The following is a 21,159-nucleotide window of genomic DNA, read 5'->3' as shown; positions in this document are numbered from 1 at the left end:
GCATGCACAGTTGCAGATGTGCTGTGAATGTTCATCTTTGAAAATTTTGATGTAACTTCCCTCCATAGTGCATGCATTAAGATGTTCCCTAATACTTACCTCAAGTTTTATGACTCGTTGTGTAGGGAGTAAACCATGCTTGTAAGCCAGAGGGGAAGAATGTGAGAAAATGAAAACAGTATTTTAATGCATAACTGCATAATTTTATGTCCACACTCGAGGAACAGATTCCAAAACCAAAGACTACATAGGTCAAATTAATGATTTTCTTTCAAGATTCAGCAAAATAATGTATTTCTTCATAGTCAAGGATGTAGCTCAGAATTTTTGTGTGAAAGTTCATAATAAACTTTAGATAGATACTGCGTCAAACAAGAAGGAGAACCTGGAGGTTTAATAAAACCTTATTAAAAAATGAATTATTTGTTCAATTACCAGCTTATTCTGTTACCTTCCCACTGTAGAGAATTCTGAAAATATTTCACATTTGGTAAGAATAACAACTTTCTTCTCTGGAACTACATTAACAACTCCAGAAGAGATAGGTGAATTTACTGATTTTAAATCAATAGAAGTTGTTTCCTGCTTGTTGTAGGACATCCTGATGATAAAGAGAAGCTTCTTTAAAAAGACCTGATTTTCTTTTGTTTAAATAAAAAGCTTATACAGAGATAAAGGTGGTCACTACTGCTTATGAAATTTAATACATGGAGTATTAATTCATGTCTATACAAATCCTTCTGAAAAATATTTTCTTCTTTTTTTTTTTCTAGTTTCTTTACTTTAAAAAAGCCTAACCCAAACCTGGAGATGGGAAGAGCAATTAAAAATCCTTACAAAACTTTAAGATCTTTAACTTCATAGGCTTATATTAGCTCGCTAGGAGTTGGGAAGAGGAAAAAGAATCGAATTTCCACGGATAAGTTCTAATATGCTTTTAATTTTATACTGAACATTTGAGTACTGCGGAGGCTGCAGTCGCTAAATGTTGATAGATTGTGTCAGCACAGTGTCTGAGGGGCACAGAAGTGTTATGGTAGGAATATTGCTTCTACATTATAACTTATTAAGCAGTCATTTGAGCAGGTTGTACTATAGTATTCAGGGCATCCATCCTGATTTTGATGCCATTAGTGGAACAGAAGTAAAAACCGCAGCACAGCATATATTGGTCTGTAAAAGCAAATGCTACTGCAGTGAAAATGTCTGTAGAGAGGCAGCTGAGGCCACTGAGCAATGTGCCAGCCCAGTGTAGGAGAGGACTATTTGTCAAGAGAACAACAGGAAAATACATGACTGCATTAAAACTTTTTCACTTTTTCAATGTCATACCTTTTGATTTCATAATTTCAAATTCTATTTTAACTCTGAAACCCGTACTTCAGCTAATTTATATTTCATAGAAATTTCAAAGAGACCCTACAGACATCTGATAAGTGGCATTTCTTGTCAAGATCTTGTACACAATATTGAGTGGAGAAATCTCTCTTTTTTTCTTTCTTTTTCTTTTTTTTTTTTTTCTTTTCTTTTAATCCTTAGAAAGAGTATAGAAAAGATTTGGAAGAAGGGATGAAAGGAAAAGGAATGACAGTGATTGAAGATACACCAGATTTGATTAGAGTGAAAAACGCAGCTCAGATACTAAATGAGGTAGGTTACGCTACTTAAGGTTATTGATGTCACAGAAAGTTCACTCTTTGTTATACTCAGCTGAAAATATTCACATTTTTTGTTACTTAATCTACAATGAAATATGTAAGTATTGAAACTAGGACTATTTCTGTTTTGCTTTAAGAATATAGAAAAACTCTGGAAAAAACTTATGACAAATATTTCATATTTTCAGACAATTAAAAGGTCAATGGAAATTGTTAGAGGGATCAGTAGATACAGCATTTAAAACTGGATTTTCTTTTCCACCTGTTTATTTGTTCAGCTAGTATAATTAGTACTGTAGTGGAAAAAGGTTGACTTAACAGACTGGTAAATAAAGGTCAATGAAATAACTTTTAGTGTTTTGGAATGACATACCTGCTATCTGAAAATAAATATTCTTGATGACTGCCAGGCATCTTGGAAAGATCTTTTATTCAGACAAACTATTCTACTTGTGAAAACCTTCTTTCAAAAGTAGAGTTGCTCCTGAAGAATGGATTTTCTTGAGCTTGCGATTCATCCAATGCAAACAGACAAGTGAAGGCTCCTTCCAGAGGATATTTTTAGAACTGAACTTCAGTATTAACTGTGTTGGTCTAAGTTGCTCTGGAGGTTATGTGGGAGCACAAAAGTGTGCAACCTACGCCCATTGAAGAGCTGGGAGTGTAAGACTCCGTGATCATATACTATCTCTTGCCTGGGAGCAGCAGTGGGACTGGAGGGTGTGGGGAGAGAAGGGCGAAGGCAAAGCTCAGGGTGCACCTCATGCCTTCAGGGAGTCACTCTTTGAGAGTAATATATATATTTATTTTATGTATTTATGTATTTTCTATTAATTTAATATATGTGGATATGTACTTGCGTTTATTCACACACATGTACATACATAACCATAAGCACCAGCAGGAATGTCATGTACAGAGCCAGTCTGACCACTGTAAAGAAGTGCAGGAATATACAGCTGTAACTCCCAAGAATACCTTTTTCTTGATGTTTTACACAATACGGAGCTGGGAGGAAACATCTGCCACTCCACCTTTAACAGAGGAAGTGAGAGATGATGTCTTCTCACAAGTTAACTTACACTTTTTGCAAAAAACCTGTGGTTTGTGAAGTTGAGAGTTTTTTTATCACATTTATTTCCACATGAGAGTGAGACAAATGGAAGTCTGAAAGTCATCTTGCTCTTGTTCTAGTAAGTGATCAGACCATTGCATTGAGTAGAAGGATGTTTTCCTTTTTCTTTCTAACTCATGTACAACCTACAAATAATTAAGAAACAAGAAAAGTAAGCGGAAACTTTTTAATTATATGTATTTATTTTGAAAAAAACACCTGTTTTCCACGGGCAGAGATAAGCTAGAATACAAAAAGAGCAATTACTACTATGGTAGCACAAATTGCACTGTCGGAGAATATTTTAATTTTGAATTAAAAAAAAAGTACAATCATTGTATACAATATTTCAGTATTACATTTTTACATTACATTACATATGTTTGCTGATGAAAAAGAAATATATCCTTGCTTGGACAAGCTGAAGATCAAATATTCATTTTGTTTTCTGGTTATTCGTTATTTATAATTTATGTTGTGAGGAAAAAGCAGCAATCATGCATGAGTACTGCCACTTGCCTAATGGCTGTGGTTCAGCAAAGACCTATTAAATGAATAAATTACAACTTCCTGCTCTGAAAGTTCACCAGCAACAATGCTTTATGGTATTTCTAACATGTAGTGTTTTCATAAATAAAATATTTTCTCAAAAGTAAAATGTATTTCAGTTAGGCTGGCACCAAGTACCAGCTTATTACACCGCATTCTGCAGAACTAAACTTCCCTTTTACTTTACAGGATAATTGTAGCAAACTGTATTTACTGATTTCCCCCCATACACTGCCAAATTAAAAATTCATTGATAGAGTTTTGTACATTCAGTGAACATCTCCTAAAGGTTTCCTCCTGTTGTTTGTTACGTGTTTTCCTGACAGAAGCTTGCCCAGAGAATTGTGACTCTTGAGATTTTTGATTGCCACTAAATCTTGAATTGGATCTCTTGTGCAAAAACTACCTGTAACTCTCTGTCTATTATGAATATGATGTATGAAGTTTTATCTTCACAGAAACAATATAAGAAAGACCTGGAAACTGAAATTAAAGGGAAGGGCATGCAAGTTGGTCCAGATACTCCTGAGATAAGACGAGCCAAGAAAGCTTCTGAAATTGCAAGCATGGTCAGTACTGTACCTGGTGTGAGCTTTCCATTTGACAGAATGCAACAAATTATTGTCATTGAGAATTTCAGGTGGTGACCAACGTAGGCATTAGCAATACCACAGATTTCACCAAATACCTGATGCATTTTGCTGTATAGAGTCTAAAAGCTGCATAATCAGCATATGAGGGAAAGTTAAGACTTCCCAGAACTTTGATATTTCCGCCATCTTTTGCAGGTGGCACTTGTTTCTCATGACCCATGCCTCGCCTGGACTGTGTTTTGTACCTGTGAGCCCTACTGTCTTAGGTCTAAATGGCTGCTTGTTGAGTTAGGGCCAAATGGTAAGCAGAGTCAGAGAGATGCTAAAGCCTTATGACCCCAGGCTGGCAAAACACAACTGAGGGAGAAAGCCTTGTCTGCATGAGTTTGTGATTGTGGCTGCCAAAGCTGCAAAGACAGGTAAATGTGAAAGGCTGCATCGGTTTTGAAGTAAGCAGCCTGTTAAAAGAATTTTTCACTGGTGAGCAGCTACAGTGTAGGCATCTCACGGATAGGTCCTACAAAGCTAATGCTATTGAATCAAAAGTTATTTGGTGTTTTAAGAATGCTCTTCAGAGGAATCACACAGATTAAAGTGGGAACCTTAAAGAATTTGGCTGTCAGACACGAGTATTTCCAATGTTATTCTTTTCAGAAGGAATACAAGAAAGACTTGGAGAATGAAATCAAAGGAAAGGGCATGGAAGTGGGCATGGATACCCCTGATATACAAAGAGCCAAAAAAGCTTCTGAAATCGTAAGCCAGGTGAGTACAGAACGAATCTCTTATTTGGAAGTGAAACACAATGAAATGTTAAAAACATAAAATCTTCTTGAACATACTTGGGCTAAAAGGAATAAGTAGTGCACAATAGTGCTGTCAGACTAGCTTTGAAGAAAGCACATACAATTAATGGTGGAATTAGTTATGTGTGGGGTTTTTTTTTTTTTCCTTCTTTTTCCTTCAGAAAGAATATAAAAAGGATCTGGAGACTGAAATTATAGGAAAAGGAATGCAAGTTGGCCCATATACTCCTGAAATACAACGCGTCAAAAGGGCTTCAGAAATAGCAAGCCAGGTAGGCATAGTTCAAAGGCTGAATGTTTTAATTCTGTGTAACAATAAGTGCTTGACATATATGGCACAAAATACTTCTTTTCTAGCTCTGTAGAGACTTTCACACCCATATTAAATTAATTTATATGTAGTAAAAAGTCCTACTGCCTGATTCTTTTTTGTATTTAAGCCTGTCATGCCACGTAAATTGAATTTGTTTACATCTGCTTGCAGGTCTTTTTACATTACTGAATTGAGAAGATGACGGGAGAACATATAATATATATTATAATACATATATTAAAAAAATATATTTTCAGTGTGGGGCACAGTGTCAGATGTCCCACACAGATGATGATAACAACAGCACAGAGAACAGAGGTTGAAATAAACACTGTACAAGGATGTTGAGGCTCATCTGCAATAAGCATCTTTTGTTGCAGTTTGGATATTCTGAGCCCAAGAAACCAGGAAATAGGCATTTACAAATTATTTTTCAGAAAATGTACAAAGATGAAGCAGAGAAGATGCTCTGTAGCTATTCTGCTGTCCCAGACACTCCAGAGATGGAGAGGATAAAAAGTACTCAGAAAAACATCAGTTCAGTGAGTAATAGTGCTTCTCTCTTCACTTGCAACTTTTCAGATATTTTTCAGTTTAAATAGCCTCTCTTGTGCCACAGCATGGAATAGGGAATTTATGAGTAAATGTCCTTTGAACCATTTGCATCATTTTCCTGCCAAAAGCTGTATCACTCGTTTCTTTCAGTAAAAAAAATACCTGGCTTTTTTAGGTGTGACACAGTTATTTTGAATTGCTAAACCACTTATTCTACCTTGCCAAGCCACAGTTATTTTTAAATGAAGCTCCTTTTGCTTTTTTCAAGGCCCAGGAAGTACTTTATTTAAAAGGACAAAAAATGTAAGGCTTCTTACTGCACATGTAAGATTTTTCATCTGTTTCCTATCATATGTACAGAACATCAAGATTTGGGTATAAAATTAGAACAGATCAGGTTTTATAAATACCTATGTATAATGATTTTATGTTATACTGCATATATTTTTAAATTTTATGCTAGATTTAAGTTTCAGTTTATCCCTAAATATAAATTATGAGCAATTTTAAAAATTGCCCAGTTTGAGATGCATTCAGTTTCATTTCCTTTTTTGGGCCCATTAATTCTGCCATTGTAATTCTGGCTTTCCTTGTAATATAATAGAGGAGAGGAGTACATATAGCCTCCAGAAACAAGACTGTCCAGTCAGAGGTTTTTTTTTTTTATGGTAGACAAAGCAATACTAATAAAGTAAATTATTTGAGAGAAAAGAATGCAAGTTGCTTAGATTTTGTTCTTTATCTCAGAGATACTCTCAGCTTCTCTAGCTCTGCACAAGTGCAAGGTCAATTAGTTTTCCTCATGGGTGTTTACTCACAGCAAATCCGTATCAGTGCAGCTTCACTTGGGCAGCAGGAGCCTGTGGGGAGAAGAGAGAAGGAAAGTCTCTGAGGCTGCTCCAGGCAGTAGTCTCTCCTGTAACATCTTCCAGCCATTACCTGCTCCTTTTCTTCCTTTAGATGAGTGCAGCTGAAGGCTACATCTTTCTAGTATGAGCTGTTGGCGGGTCCATTGGCCCCAATTTTGTTTCTCATAATCTATTGCCTATTGGTTTTGAATGGTGCTCTGCTGCATGGTGTGATGGTGATTAGCATCATGTCACTGGCATCCTAATGTGCTATGCTGAAACTCCATGTAACAGGGGATCCAAGCCATCCACTCCTGATCTGCTTTCCTCCCTGCTCCAGTCTTTGATAGCTTTTGAAGAAGTCCTCAAATAGGTCAGCAGGTTTGGCAGTGCGGGCTCTCTAACAGTTAGATACCAGGCAGATAGTAACCTTCCACTACTTCATTAAACCTTGTCAAGCCTCTGACACATCTGAACCCCTTGCAGCCCTGTAGGCCAGTCTGAGCTTCAGTGCCAAGGCTGACAATTATCCCCTTTGTTAGTGTACTAGCTAATATGAATAAAAATATTTTGTCTTTGAGGTGATTTATGTTTTCTTTATTTATCATCCTTTCTTCTGTTCTGAACTGGATACTCCAAATGTAAGAAAGCCGTTTATAGCTATGATTCATTTTTTTTCCCTTTCTCTATGTTTTAATCTTTCAGCATTCTTTGCAATTGAGATTGTAAGGGTAATTTCTGTTTTAGTAAGTTATGATATAGCTGGGACTAGCCCCAGTATAAAAAAAATAATGACCCCTAACAGGCTTCTGATTTTTGGATTTTGTCTTACATATTTTCCTGCCTTAAGGGCCAAAAAAAAAAGTGGCTAGCTCTGCAGATAAGGTCAGTGCTGCTTTTAGCTCACTAGCTCATTTGGCAGATGATTTACAATAGAATATTTACTGCACAGTCATCGCTTTCACAGAAAAGTTCCCCTCTGTGACATTTGTTACCACTCCTTCCTTGGTAGAAGGAAAAAGTATATTTTAGTTCAGTCCACTGTGTAAATCTTCCTACCTTACACTGGCATGTTGGTGCAGAAGAATTTTCAAGTTCTTACTCATAAACCGTCTTTGTTCTCACCTGGTAAAAGAAAATTCTGAATTGTTAAAGGTTTTCTGAATATTTAAAACAGGATTTGTGGACATAAATAATTCACTCTTCTCTAGAATACTCGGCAGTACTGGTCACCCTAGGTTACAGAGACCTTCAAGGAAATAGGAGAAATGCACCAAGGATAATAGTTTATTGATAGGGAAAAAAAAAGTTAAAATCTTGGTTCAAGAAAGGCAGAAATACTAAATGGTAAAGATTTATTTTATGAGCTCCAGGATCTGAATTGTATTTACAATAGAAGCCTGGAAATACTTACTGGAATAGCAACATTTGTGACACCAGATACTGAAATTCAAATAAAACTTTTTTAGGAATTTTGAGGCATGAGCTGGTGCTCCATGGTTATTTAAATTATAGCCACATTTAGAATTTGTGGAGCCATTATTTTAGTCTCTTTCAGTAACTTTGAACGATTGATTCTGTTGATGGATTTTGTGTTTTATCCTTTACTGAAACAAGTGAAATAGAGAGGAGAATTGTATAAAGAGCATGTGTGTATTTTCAGAAGTGAGCTTTGTTTTTAGATGCAGTCCTCAGCTTTCTGGATGGAACCCAGAAACAAAAAAAAAAAAAAAATGCGTGTCTTGCAGTGTAGATCTGGTTGTTCTGGTTATTTTGTCATGAATATGTCAATTTTCTAGTTTGTTAAATTTAAAATAATATCTGTTCCTTTCTCAGAGTATTTTAAGATCTGAAGATTAAAAAACAATTCAAACCTTGCATGTACACGCACATTCAATTACACTGAAATGAGATTACTCAAGCATAAAATTGTATTTGTAAATGTTTATAGATTATGATCTAAACTTTATTATTATCTCCAAAGTTAAAACTATCATTACAAATACTTAAAAATGTTTGAGGTCAGTCTAAAGAATGATTATAGATTATCTGGGTTGCAGTTGAAAACAAACAGGATGTTATTATAGTTATTGATAACTTGAGTGATTTATGAAAAATTCAAGTATGTGCTTTCTTAGCAAGATTTATAGCCAGACCAATTTGGAACTTGGACAATTGCCCAGCCCTTTTATGAGAACTTGTACTTGCATTGCTAACAGTCTCATAATTACTTTTTCTTTTGGGGAAATGAAGGTATTTTATAAGAAGGAAGTAGGAGCTGGCACAGCTGTAAAAGAGACTCCAGAGATTGAAAGAGTAAAGAAAAATCAACAGAATATTAGTTCGGTAAGTGTTATTAACATTAATTATTCTTATGTGAGTAAATGGTGGTCAATTTTTTTTCCATCTTGTATACTAAAAATTCTATGTTTTTACATCACACATCTCATTCAAATACTGCTTCACTGGATTTTGGATATAGAGCTCCATTCTCATAGAGTTAGAGCTCCACTCTAGTGTAGTTCTTCCATGTCCAAAGGTAGAGTTTCAAATTAAAGCATCATGAAAAATAGGAAAAACTTTGAAGTAAGTAACTGAGGAAAGAGTTTTGTCTTTCTAGAGTGAGAAACATGAAATGTATTTCCTGATATGACAGACTGAAGAGCAGTTGTAATTCGCAATTTAGAAAAGTACAGAGTCATTTAGGTTGGAAAAGACCTTTAAGATCATCATGTCCAACTGTTAACCTAAGACTGTCAACTCCACCACTAAACAATGTCCCTAAGTTCCATGTCTACACATCTTTCTACCATTCCCCTGAGCAGCCTGTTCCAATGCCTGGCAACCTTTTCAGTCAAGAAATTTTTCATAAGATCCAACTTAAACCTCCCGTGACACAACTTGAGACCATTTCCTCTCATCCTATCACTTACTACTTGGGAGAAGAGACCAACCCCCTCCATGCTACAACCTCCTTTCAGGCAGTTGCAGATAGCAATAAGGTCTCCCCTCAGCCTCCTTTTCTCCAGAGTAAACAGCCCAAGTTCCCTCAGCTGCTCCTGATCAGACTTGTGCTCCTGACCCGTGAACAGCTTTGTTGCCCTTCTCTGAACTCTCTCCAGCCCCTCAGTGTCTTTCTTGTAGTGAGGGGACCAAATTGTATAACAAAAAAGAAAATCTGTAAAGCTCCTGTATAGTCCACGTGTATTACATAGGGGTTGGTACAGTTTTCATTTCAAGAAGGGGAAAATGGGTGTCCAGACTTGAGCTATGTGAAAAGGTGGAGGATTTCTGCCTCCTTACATCCTGATGACACATTGATCTGTGGATGTCATGGGACTGGTTCTGAATTGATGTTGTTGGATGGATTGGTGGATGGATGGATGCCCAATGTCATCAGTACTTTAATGGGCAACTAAGATTAAAATATCAAAATGAGAGTTTTCTACAAGTAGAACTTGCTTTTCTGATAAATATGTGACAAAACTTGGAAAAAAGTGAAAAAGTGACTGCCAAGCAAGAAAACACTTGTAGTTGCATTGATCACTTGTTTGAATTTTTTGGTGTTGAGTCCTCTGGGGCCATTTTTATGTTTATGACATTTTCTGATATTAGATGCTTTTTTTAAAAAGAAAGTTTGAAGGTAACACTAGATTGTGTTTAAATATTAGTTGAAATCCAAATTATGGACTCTGGACACCTATTCTACTAGAAATTCCTTGTTTACTAAGTAGTTGTAAATACTCAATTTCCCACCAAAGTAAGGTCACGTAGGGACTTTCCATAAAATTTTGAAAAACTCATATTTTCCTTGGAAATTTTCTTTGCTCCGTCCATCATGTTTCATCTTGTTGTGAGACACAGTGCAATCTGAAGATTCAGTGCAAGCAATCATGGGTCCTAAGTCCTGAAATAGCATTTCTGATTGGGAAGCTGTGAGTTTTCTTAATTCAACGGTGGGGTGGTTTTTTTTCATTTGTCGCTTTGTTTGTTTGTTTTTTCTTCCAACCCCATGCCGTGCCTTTTCTTTTCTTTTTTTTCTTTTTTTTTTTGTTAAGCCAGATTTGTACTGGTGTTCTAGAAACAAAACTCTGATCTCCTGTTACCTATTTGACCTCCAGTTACCACAGACATTTATTTCAAGAGCAGTCACACACAAACACAGGCTTATTAAGAGCAGTCTTACTCTCATGCTTTTTCTCCATGCCTTAAAAAGTGAAATGGAAAAATAGTGTGCAGTGCTCTTGCTGTTTTAGAAATTCTAAATGGTGGTGAAGAGAGGAAAATGAAAGGTGGATCAGTATGCTAGTAAGCACACGTAAACAAAAGCATATCAAAAGAAACACAAAATGCATCAGTGGTTTAGTGGTATGATGTAAGTAGCATGGCCTATATATGGCTAGGCTGTGTGTAGAGTTAATATTTTATAAATACTTTTTATTACTTATAGTATACTTAAGATTGCTTGTCTCGTATAATACTTAATAAAAGTGTAGAATGCCAAATTTAAAAGCAATGTGCAAGGAGATTTTAAATTATATGTCAGTAGGATGGAAATTATATTGTGTAGTTTATGGGAGTCCCAATGGAAGGGTAAATTATCCCAATTTGACTCCATTAGATTTAAACTTTTTAGGTATAGCTTTCAATTAAGCCAGAAGGAGGACAGTTTTAAAACTATTTTCTGAGCTACATGAAAGTATGGAATGTGAAGCACACCTGCAGTGCAAAAAAACCCAGAACACCAGACCAAAGTAACGTGCACTGTATAACCAAGCCATACAAAAAAGTCCATTGCATCATGTTCTGAAAGTGATCAAATTCTTCCAGATGATATATATTGTAGACAAAACTGAGAATGTTCTGTTTTCAAATCCCAAAAAACAAGGTGGTGACAGTTGAGATGCTTGAGCTGATCTCACCTGTTTTGACGATGTTTTTGGAAGTAGAAGCCTCCTGAATAGTTGGACTCAAGATCTCACAGAAATTTAAAAGCAAACATCAGACCCATGGACTGTGACTGAATCTGAACCAAGAAGCTACAAATACCTAAGAGAATTTAAAAAACACCTTGTTTATATTGAGGCACAGGCAGGACTGGGCACAGCCCTGGGAAGAAGGCTTTTGGGGGAAGAGCGTAATTGTGTTTTTGTTTGTTTGAAATCCATGAGGAAACCACTGTGATATGTCAGTCAACACCACAAAGCTGAGGTCTGATTAAAACTCAAGCAATCGACATTTTGAAGCATGTTAAGGACTAGTAGCACTGCCAATTCTTAAGCTTACCTAATAGTCTCTATTAAAAGACCCTTTTTTTCCAGTGGTTCAGTACTTCTGCCAGTCCTAAACTGTCTGGACTGAATTTTTCCATTCCTGGTCTATGCTTCAGGCTGCTTTGGTTTTATTTATCAATTTCAGCCAAATCAGTTTCCAAGTATGAGCTTAGAGAAAAACAAGTTGTTTTGTCCGTGTTAAAATATTGGCACTGTCCAGATGTACCATGTCTTGGAGAAGAGAGGAGAAAATTATCTATTAAGTGACATTTGGTAAAGTGGATTTGGGAGAAAAAGAGACCAGGGATGAGGAACTGAAAGTGTAGAAGGGCTTAGTCATGGACAAAGTGGAGAGGCCAAGTGTGGGGAAAGCTGCCTTCCAGAAGAGCTGAAGCAGAACTCAGGTCATTTAGACTCATGACTCCCTGGCTGTCCGGGTGTGTCTGAGGTACCCTTGGTCAAATATTTTTCCTTAAATGATGGTGTCCATGGAGGTAACAAATGATGATTGTTTTCATGGGTTTGTGCAGTCAATCTAAACAAACCACAAGGCATTTAAGGTGAAGGTGCATGAAAGAATGTAAGTTTGCAGTTTTTTAAATAATGAGAAATTACCTCTTCAAGAGGTACTTTAAGGAGGTATTATTAAGGTCACTATGTCAATACTCAAAAGCAAGAACCTGAATTCAAGTCCCTGTGTCTAGACCTGGTGATCCAATGCCCAAGTAAATGATTTTGATACTTCGCCATGGGAGAGAACCTGGTCTGGTTTTCCCTTCTGCAAAGTACAGTTCAATGTGAATTCTCATTTGAATGCAGGTGCTGTATAATCCTATGTTTTTCAAAGTTCTGTAGCCATATTAGCTGTTACTCGTCTGTACTCTCTAGTAAAAATAATACTTTTCCTTGTCACAATTCCCTTTTTCCTCCATTCACAGCAAAATTAGTGAATTAGTATCTGTGAAAATCTGAGATGCTTTAGCAAGGAGCAACACAGAAAAGTTCCTGAAGAAATCAGTAATTCTGTCATCAAAGCAGGACCTTAGAGCAGTTAAAAAAACCTGACATCAGTCATGGTCTGCATGCAAACAACTCACTAAGTAAGAGTCATTGATTATGTGTAATGAATGAGGCAGAATTCTCTTGAGAAAAGCAGCTTTTGATAACACATAAAGATTATGAAGCACTTGAAGAGGAAAAGAATGAAGTAGTATAAAATATATTAAAAGCTGTATATGGAGCATATTTGTACAAGAGGCAGAACTAAGCTTACATTTAAGTTGTATCAGTTTCTCATTTTTGAGTCCTTGATTTTGCAGCCTTAAAATGTGTTTAACAGAAATTTTGTACGCCACATTTATATAAAACTGTACAAATCGATTCATTATGCTGTACTTCTCCTCCCTTGAGTCTTGCTACTGAAAAATATTTCTAACTGTTGCACATCACTGCATGCAGAATTTTGAATGTTTTTGTGAATTTTGCTGTTTTATTAACATTGCAAAGGAAAAGAAAGCATGCCATATCACTGTAAAGGATGGGATGGTCTGCAAGTATTGTTTGGTTTTTGGTGGTGTAAGACATTTGAAAATGAAAGTGCTGAATACTAAAGAGGTATTTATTAGTATACAGTAAGAAAAAGGCAATGCACAGATTTGTCCAAGATGATCCCTCTGGATAGCATATAGAAAACCAGAAATATGATGTCTTTATTTTTAGTACCACGTCCACTTAGCCTTTCAGTTCTTTCTCATCAAGTTGAATCCAGTTTTGGTGCATATTGTGTATAATTGAAGAAATTCTAGTTCTGTGCTGCTTTCAAATTACAGGGTCTACCATATCCAAACATATTGCTGTTTAGAAGAGATTAAATGTGGAAAAGCAAGTGAAAATCTGACAGCATCGTCAAAGACGTCATCCATCTAAACACCTGTATTGTCCATGATACATCTATGTGTCTTTTTACAGAACTTGAATTAGACTTTGAAGCCATTCACCTTTTTAAGAACACGTCTGTGAAATGTGTGGTTTCTAAAATGGACAGGTAGTCTTCTCTGGCAAGATCATAGCAGGACAAGTCCTTGTCAGAGCGATGCAGATCTCCAAGTAGTATATGCAGCATCACAATGATCATGTAGATAGTCACCATCCCATGTGGTGTATATTCTTGCTGTAAGAGTTTTAGGATACTAGACTTGTTATATGCACTCTCTGGTGCATTGTGTCAAGCAAGATGCATTGGAGACTCCAGCGGCCTGTTTCAGAAATTAAGTGTAGCTATTCCTGTTCAGGCCAATAGTGTTGATAGATGTGGTCTGGCTGTGCAGTTTGTGAGAGGGAGAGATTGCAAAATGTTGTGTTTTAGTGCTTGTCTGTATCTTCTTTACATTGCTAACATTTTGTAATATTTATTGTGCAGATCAAATACAAAGAAGAAATTCAGCATGCAACAGCTATTTCTGATCCACCCGAACTAAGGAGAGTTAAGGAAAACCAGAAGAATATTAGCAATGTGTGCCTCATTTTCAGTGCTTGCACACTTGTCTCTGCTGTGTTGTGTTTGTGCCTTAGTGAATATGTCTGTGGTATTTGTGATAGTTCCTGTTTGTCCACAAGGACTAATTTAATCAATTAATGATAAGATGATCGTTCCTTAACATTGCACTTTGATTAACATCAATGAGAGTGAAGTATTCCTGTTGAAGTATCCATTGTTTGTGTCTGAAACAGAAGAACTGCAAGTGGGTGAGTACAAAGTATCATGTAGAAAGATGTGAGTGTTTATTAAGGAATGGTATTTTCTATCCACATGTAGTGTGCTCTCTCATGATGACTAACACACTGTTTTATTTCTGTTACTTGTAAGTCTCTGTGTAATATCTTCTGCCGTGCTTGCTAGGTTCAGTACAAAGAACAGCTCTACAAAGCTACGCCTGTGAGTGTCACCCCTGAGATTGAAAGAGTCAAGAGGAATCAAGAGAATGTCAGCATGGGAAGTTGCTCTCATTTAATCCTTTGTATAATTTTGGGGTGCAAAGGATGATTACAAAGTTCTTTCTCCAGAAGCTGTGCCTTTTCTTGAGTTATATGTAGGCTCAGTAATGAAAAACCTCTTTTAGGAAGCAATTGTGAAAAATTGTTGCTTGGTTTGGGAAATGGCATATGAAGCATAAAAAATCTAATTAATGAAATGGCGGAAGTGTTTTGAAATGTTCCTCTCTGTCTTCATAAATAATTGGCTACAGTTGTACTCAGACTCCAGCTCTCTTCCCTATCTCCTTCTAGTTCCTCAGTAACCTTCCTATCATAATTCAGTATATATAGCTGACATAACCATTAGAAAGTTTTACTGTTTGCAGAAGCACAGGGTAGGCTGCCTTCCTGCACTGCTGAAGCTGTACCTTGTTCATGAGTCTTCAAGAGACCACCTGTTCTCACTGGGAAGTGCCATCAGCAGCCCGATTTCATGGGGCTACAGATAGCTACAGTGTTTCCCTCCGGTGTTTTCTGCCATGTTCCCCAAATGAATTTAGAGTTACAATTTTCAAGAATACTGTCCCTCTAACTTAAGTGTATGCTATTTATTCCTGGATTTATGTTGATATATCTAGCTTTCCTAAAATGCATGCTCTTTAAAACAACCTGTTTTCTCAAGAGATTTAAGCCAGTCTGTGTAGTTGTTTTACTCACATCGTTGTTTACCTTCCAACAGTTTTTGTGCTGTGCAAATTTCATTGTAAAGATTAAATTATCTTTCAGGTCACTGGAATAGCTTTGGGCTAAGATTCTTTAGCTTCAGGCATTTCTAGAAACATTAAGTCTTGAATAACCATTTTATCTTTACAAATGGAAGTTTGCAAGTTTAGTCCATTTGATAGCTTACCATTGTTTTTATAAAATGTTAATTTTTCAGTTAGAATATGTTGATGTGGACAGACCAAAACTGTGTTGTGTAAGAAGACAATTGCTTGAACAATGTGTGTGTTAATGCCACAGTGCACTGCAGAATTATGAACATCATTTATCAGCACAGTTATGACACAATACTGAGAGCTTAATAAAAACCAGAAAAATATTTGTATGGAAATATTTATTTTACATAAAACTATATGGATTGACATAAATCATGCAAGAATATCTAATTATTTACTAAATGTGTACCATATTTGACTTCTCAGTATTTGGGGCCAGAGTTAACATTAGACTGATTGGTCTGTCAATGCCACATCCTATCCTTTATCCTCCTTAGATGCTGATCCACCCTTGAGTGTGCATTTGCTTAATGCATCATTGCTACAGTTTATTTTGTTAAAAATCTATAGAGCGGGCAGTCCTACAGTACATTTAAATAAACATATGGTGAAATTTAGGCAGTTGAATTCAATCGACAGTTGTCTGATTTATTGCACCCCCTGTGTTTAATCACCTTTGAATATATAGGGTACAGAAGTGAGAATATTGATGGTATCCTTATGAAATCTCTGTGTCTGGACAAATATACATTTACAGTGGGCATTGCTGAAATTAAGTTTGGTTTTTTTTTTTTTTTTTCCATTTGCTCTGCTTGACTTTACTACATTATTTGTATATAACATATTGTATATATAACATATTTCTCTATGCTGCCAAGGACCAGTGTGGTGAATGTCAAGATGTTGTGTGCATGTGTGTATATCTCCACACAAACGCATTAATAAGGAGACTATCCAGAAAGAATTCAAGGTTATGCTTCAAAAATAAAGTTTTATAAGCTTTAATGAACTTCAAATGCATTTTAGCTTTCCAGTTGTTTCCTGGATGACCTTTTAAATCATACATTTTAATGTAATACATTGTGGTATTGCTTGAGTTGAAATAGTATGTACCATTTTATTCTGTTAAATAATAGGTTCACTACAGAGAGCAGCCTGGCAAAGCTACTGCTGTGAGTGTCACTCCTGAGATAGAGAGAGTCAAGAAGAATCAAGACAATATCAGCTCGGCAAGTTGTCTGAATCTTTTTGTCATTTAGATTTTCAGTCATTGTACAAATATAACAAGGGTATGCTTTTCCATCTAGACTTGATGTGTCAAATGAATCTAACTGCATCATCCATGGAATGGATTTTTTTTTTTATCCTTTGAGTACCTGCACTGCACATATGGGGAACAAAAATATTCAGACTTGCTTGATTATTCTTGCAAAAAAAAATGTAGGGTTGTATTTGCACCAGTATTTTTCAAGAAGAGAGTCAGTAGAAGTTAGTCATTCTTTCAAGAATCTACATCCCTTGTTACCAAGTTTTGGTTGCTAGATTGCAGGAACAAATTACAGGAAAGAACAAAGGAAATGTGAATATAGCTTTAGTGAAAAATTCATTTTTTCATGATTCAAAGCATGGAAGCATCTAGTCATCTGTTCCACCATGTCACATGCCACTTATGTTAGAGCTGAGTAGTCGTAAATATTACTAAACACTAAAGAGTAAAATACTATGGTTTTTTTGGCTTTCATGATAATACTTAACATTTTTCTTTTTTTTTTAATATGCACCTACAATGGTGTAAGAAGGAGCAGACAGGAAGAAGTGGAAACAGCACAGTCCAGTGAAGGACCAGACTAGTTATATTACAGTCTGTGTCCTCAACACTGAAACAACATCAGTGACAAAGCCCCAGCAGAAGGTGAATAGAACAGGTTTCATGCAGAGCCACTCTCTCAAGGTGGCAGAAGAGAATTAATGGTAGTGAACACTTTATTTTTCCCTCTTACACTCAGTTCTAAAGTAGGTTGGATTTGTCAGAGGATTTATCTGAGGACAAAGGAAGAGAGTGTGATCATGTAACTATGTATGCTCTGAGTACATTCTTATAATGTTCTTGCATATTTACCAAAGTCAATTAATTTTGAGGTGCATAGTTAAAACAAGAGGGAAACTTCCCAACAATTCTAAACTTTAAATAATTTTTTTTTATTTCTGAAAATTATTTTATTTTCAAGAAAGTCCTTCACTTTGTTTCTCATGATTTAAAGGGATAAATACTCCTCTATGTTAATGAGCAATAAATGAAAACCAAACTATGTCGGCTGTAATTATTCTGTCAAAAAGATGCCTTATATTCAAAAGAATATGTAGTTAAATATATTTGTTAAGAAAATTTATTGTTTAATTAAGAAAGGTCTGAAGAATATGCAGTACAATATATTTCTGTTTCCCGATACACTACTTCAAAGTTACCTAAGAAACAGACACCAAGACTCATTTTTTTATAGGTATGTTGTTATTAGCTAATATGTAATTTTAAGGACAGTTAGACAATTTCAATATGCGGTTTCTCTCATCACAAACTTACGTTGAAATAGATTTGCACAACTGTTTTGAGAAGTAATACTTTGAGTGTGAATATATAGCTAAGTCTAAAATATTCGCTAACACTCAGTGTCGAGATTACAGTGCAATGTAGGAGCTAAGACAGTCCATTAGCAGAAGAATTCAAGCAGCTGGAAGAAAAAGTGAGAGTGCTCACTCTAGAAACTAGTAGGACCAACTGCTTTTACTGTTTTAGATTTTTTATTTTTAAACAGATAATTAGTCTTACATCTTTACAAGTCTGTGAAATGCCACAAGAGAAGCTAGTTAGGAGAAATGTGATATAGGAGGTTCTGTACTTAGTGAGGCACAAAACACAGAGCCCAAATGTTCTCTTTGAAAACTGCATGTTCAGATTTGTCCAAGACATGTTAGTTTTGTGCTGCTAGCTACCAAACAGGAGCAAGGAGGCTGCCACAGAACTAGTCCACTCATAAGAGTTGAATTGCTTGGGGACCCAGGGGTTCTCACGGTAATCCCAACCTGGAAGCAGATTGAGGACAGAAACTAGGTCTGTCTAGGTAATAAGAAGGTAGTTTATCATCAGCCATGTTTTAAAGAAATCCAAGTTACTGTGGTGTTTTCTTATTATTTATTTTATTTTTCAGTTGATAAATGAATTATTTCCCTTATGTCATTTAAATGGTCAAGAGTTTCAGCTTTCAGGTAAATACTATTTCTTTGAGTAAGTGATTGATGAAATATACATGCCCTTTGGACTTACCGATATACTAGTTCATCTGTATCCTCCCTCTGAAATAAGTCACTAGAAAATGAGTGTAAAGAAAGAAATAAGAAAGATGTTGGGCATTGTGATTTGGAAATGATACTATTGCATGGTGTGATTCTCGCTGTCCTTTCTACTGTAAACAAAAGCTTCATATGTGCTGTTGTTGCTGTTTTGCAGGTCAAGTACAGCAGTGATCAGAGGCAAATGAAAGGTAGACGTAGTGTGCTGCTAGACACACCTGAGCTAAGGCATGTCAAAGAAACACAAAACAACATCTCAATGGTAGGGTACTTTCTTCCTATAACTAGAGTATACTAAGGAATGGCACTTGACTTCCACTGGATTTTGCGTTCCATTAATATAGGTAACTAATGAAACTCTCTGCTCAAGTGTGGAAGGAATACTTTCTTCTTATGCCTATTGAGGGAGTGTTTGCTAACTGCATATGACTGTAATGAACATTTTCAAAATACTAATAAAAAGTTTTCTAACAGTTAAATGTCTGTTCTCTTGTTTGATAGATATGTTTTTTTAAAGTACACACCTCAGTTGAGCATCATACAGTTTGACTGGATTAGGTGACACACTTCACCTTGTGCCTGTGCACGTTCCTGGTTTCTGCGTGACTTTTGTTCTTGGAATGAGTTGTTTTGTGTGCATTTGCTTGAGTGAGAATGTTTGTCAATTTAATTCCTTGATGATTAAGACTGTTTAAAAAGTAAATATGCATAATCAGGGATACTACCTTTATAACTTTTACTAATATTGGTTTTGTTCCAATGCGTGGTTGTATAACACTTTCTACCCTAATGTCCTTGTTTTTAATTCCTCCTCCAACCCCAGTCTTTTTTTTTTTTCTTTTTTTTTCTTTTTCTTTTTCTTTTCTTTTTTGGAAAGCAGGCTGCTTAGAATAACTGCAATTCTTTTTAGAAACGTATGTGAAAACCCAGCTGGCATATAATAAAACAAAAGAGCAAAAGAGTACCTTTTGTGTGAAACTGTGCATTTATTCAAATTCTCAGTGAATGAAAATACTTGAGTTCTTCAGAACTATAACTGCTGGGACATCTTTTACTGACAGATGTAGTTGTCTACATCAGTAGAGAGCCAGCCTTTCTTAGAGAAGAAGGGAATGAACCAGATGATCTCCTGAGGGCTTTTCCTGTCCTGTGTGACTGTAAGATGATGCTTTGCTGCTTGAGTTGATGCCTAATTCAGTGGCAAAGGAAAACAAATGCAAAAATGATAATAAAATATCAGGAAATCAAGTTAGGGAGATAGAAAAGACTTGGCCAGCCATCCAGGCTATGTCATGTGTGTAACAATTCTGTTGTAGTGCAAAACCAAAAGAATATAAGTGCCTCATAAAACAAACATGTATAAATTCCTGCAAAGAATAACAATTTGCTGTCAATTGCAGCTTGGGGAAAAATGTAATTCTTTTTGTTTTCCTAGGTAAAATACCATGAAGATTTTGAGAAGACGAAGGGCAGAGGCTTCACCCCAGTGGTAGATGATCCTGTAACAGAGCGGGTGCGTAAAAACACCCAAATTGTGAGTGATGCAGCATATAAAGGTGTGCATCCACATATTGTTGAAATGGATAGAAGACCTGGAATAATTGTTGGTAAGTTGTTAAATACTCTTGCTGTTGAAAACACTGTGGGGAAGATGAAAGCCTCTGCTTGTTTCTCCATTATAACCAAGAAGAAGTACTCTCGGATTTCATTTTCACTCTTTGCTCAGTATGAAACTTGCATTAAACTGCTGGTTCAATAGCAGCTGGTAGCAAAGTAATAATGGGAATGAATGGGAGAAACGTTATCACTTACTCTGTATTTTTTCTTGAAATGTGGATAGTCTTGCTATTACTTTTAGTTTGAATTTTGACTCTTCAAGAAAGACCAAAACATCTACAATAATCTTTATTTTGCACAGCAGAGACATGATTAGAGCTGTGATTCTCCAAGATTTCAATGTTTAAATGCTGCAGTCTGGTTTGTGATTTCCCCTTCTGTCAGTCAGCAATTTCTCCAGAGCTGCACATTCTCCATTTACCTCTCATTTTAGAATTTCACACAGCTTTCAAAATTTGTCTAGCTGTGATGCATCAGTAACATATTAGATCTCTGGTAAGCCAAATACCAGTGTTCAGAAAAGATGTTCTAAAAGATGGTCCAAGATAAGACCAAGTGTTCAAGGGGTAGAATACAGACTGGTTTTGTATGTAGAGACAGAGTATTGCATTAAGATGTAATTCGGGATATTAATAATAAACACTATTTCAAAATCAAAATGAATATTTAAGATCTCTTGAAAGTTAGCAAGTCTGCTATGGCAAAGGAAATGGTAACCTGGCATTGTTATTTT

At 36.0% G+C, this 21,159-nt stretch overlaps 2 protein-coding genes across 3 annotated transcripts in view; both read left to right on the top strand.

Moving 5' to 3' along the window:
- LOC308037567 (nebulette-like) overlaps nucleotides 1-1,730 on the top strand; it is a gene marked incomplete at its 5' end in the record, with an annotated part of 41,070 nt that extends 39,340 nt beyond the window's left edge. The window contains one exon of the mRNA XM_080339410.1: nucleotides 1,540-1,730. Coding sequence (XP_080195536.1) covers nucleotides 1,540-1,668 — 129 coding nt within the window. The 3' untranslated portion in view covers nucleotides 1,669-1,730. The remainder of the gene's footprint in view (nucleotides 1-1,539) is intronic.
- Nucleotides 1-21,159, top strand: part of LOC308053411 (LIM zinc-binding domain-containing Nebulette) — a gene marked incomplete at both ends in the record, with an annotated part of 245,672 nt that overhangs the window by 197,252 nt on the left and 27,261 nt on the right. For both annotated transcript variants that reach the window (XM_080364268.1, XM_080364267.1), the window contains one exon: nucleotides 20,245-20,416. In XM_080364268.1, the coding sequence (XP_080220394.1) occupies nucleotides 20,245-20,416 (172 nt within the window). The remainder of the gene's footprint in view (nucleotides 1-20,244; nucleotides 20,417-21,159) is intronic.

This window comes from Nesoenas mayeri (assembly GCF_963082525.1).
Source record: "Nesoenas mayeri genome assembly, chromosome: 2".
In the NCBI taxonomy this organism is placed as follows: Eukaryota; Metazoa; Chordata; class Aves; order Columbiformes; family Columbidae; genus Nesoenas; species Nesoenas mayeri.
Note: the sequence above shows the minus strand (reverse complement) of the source record. Positions and strands in the feature narration are given on the sequence as shown.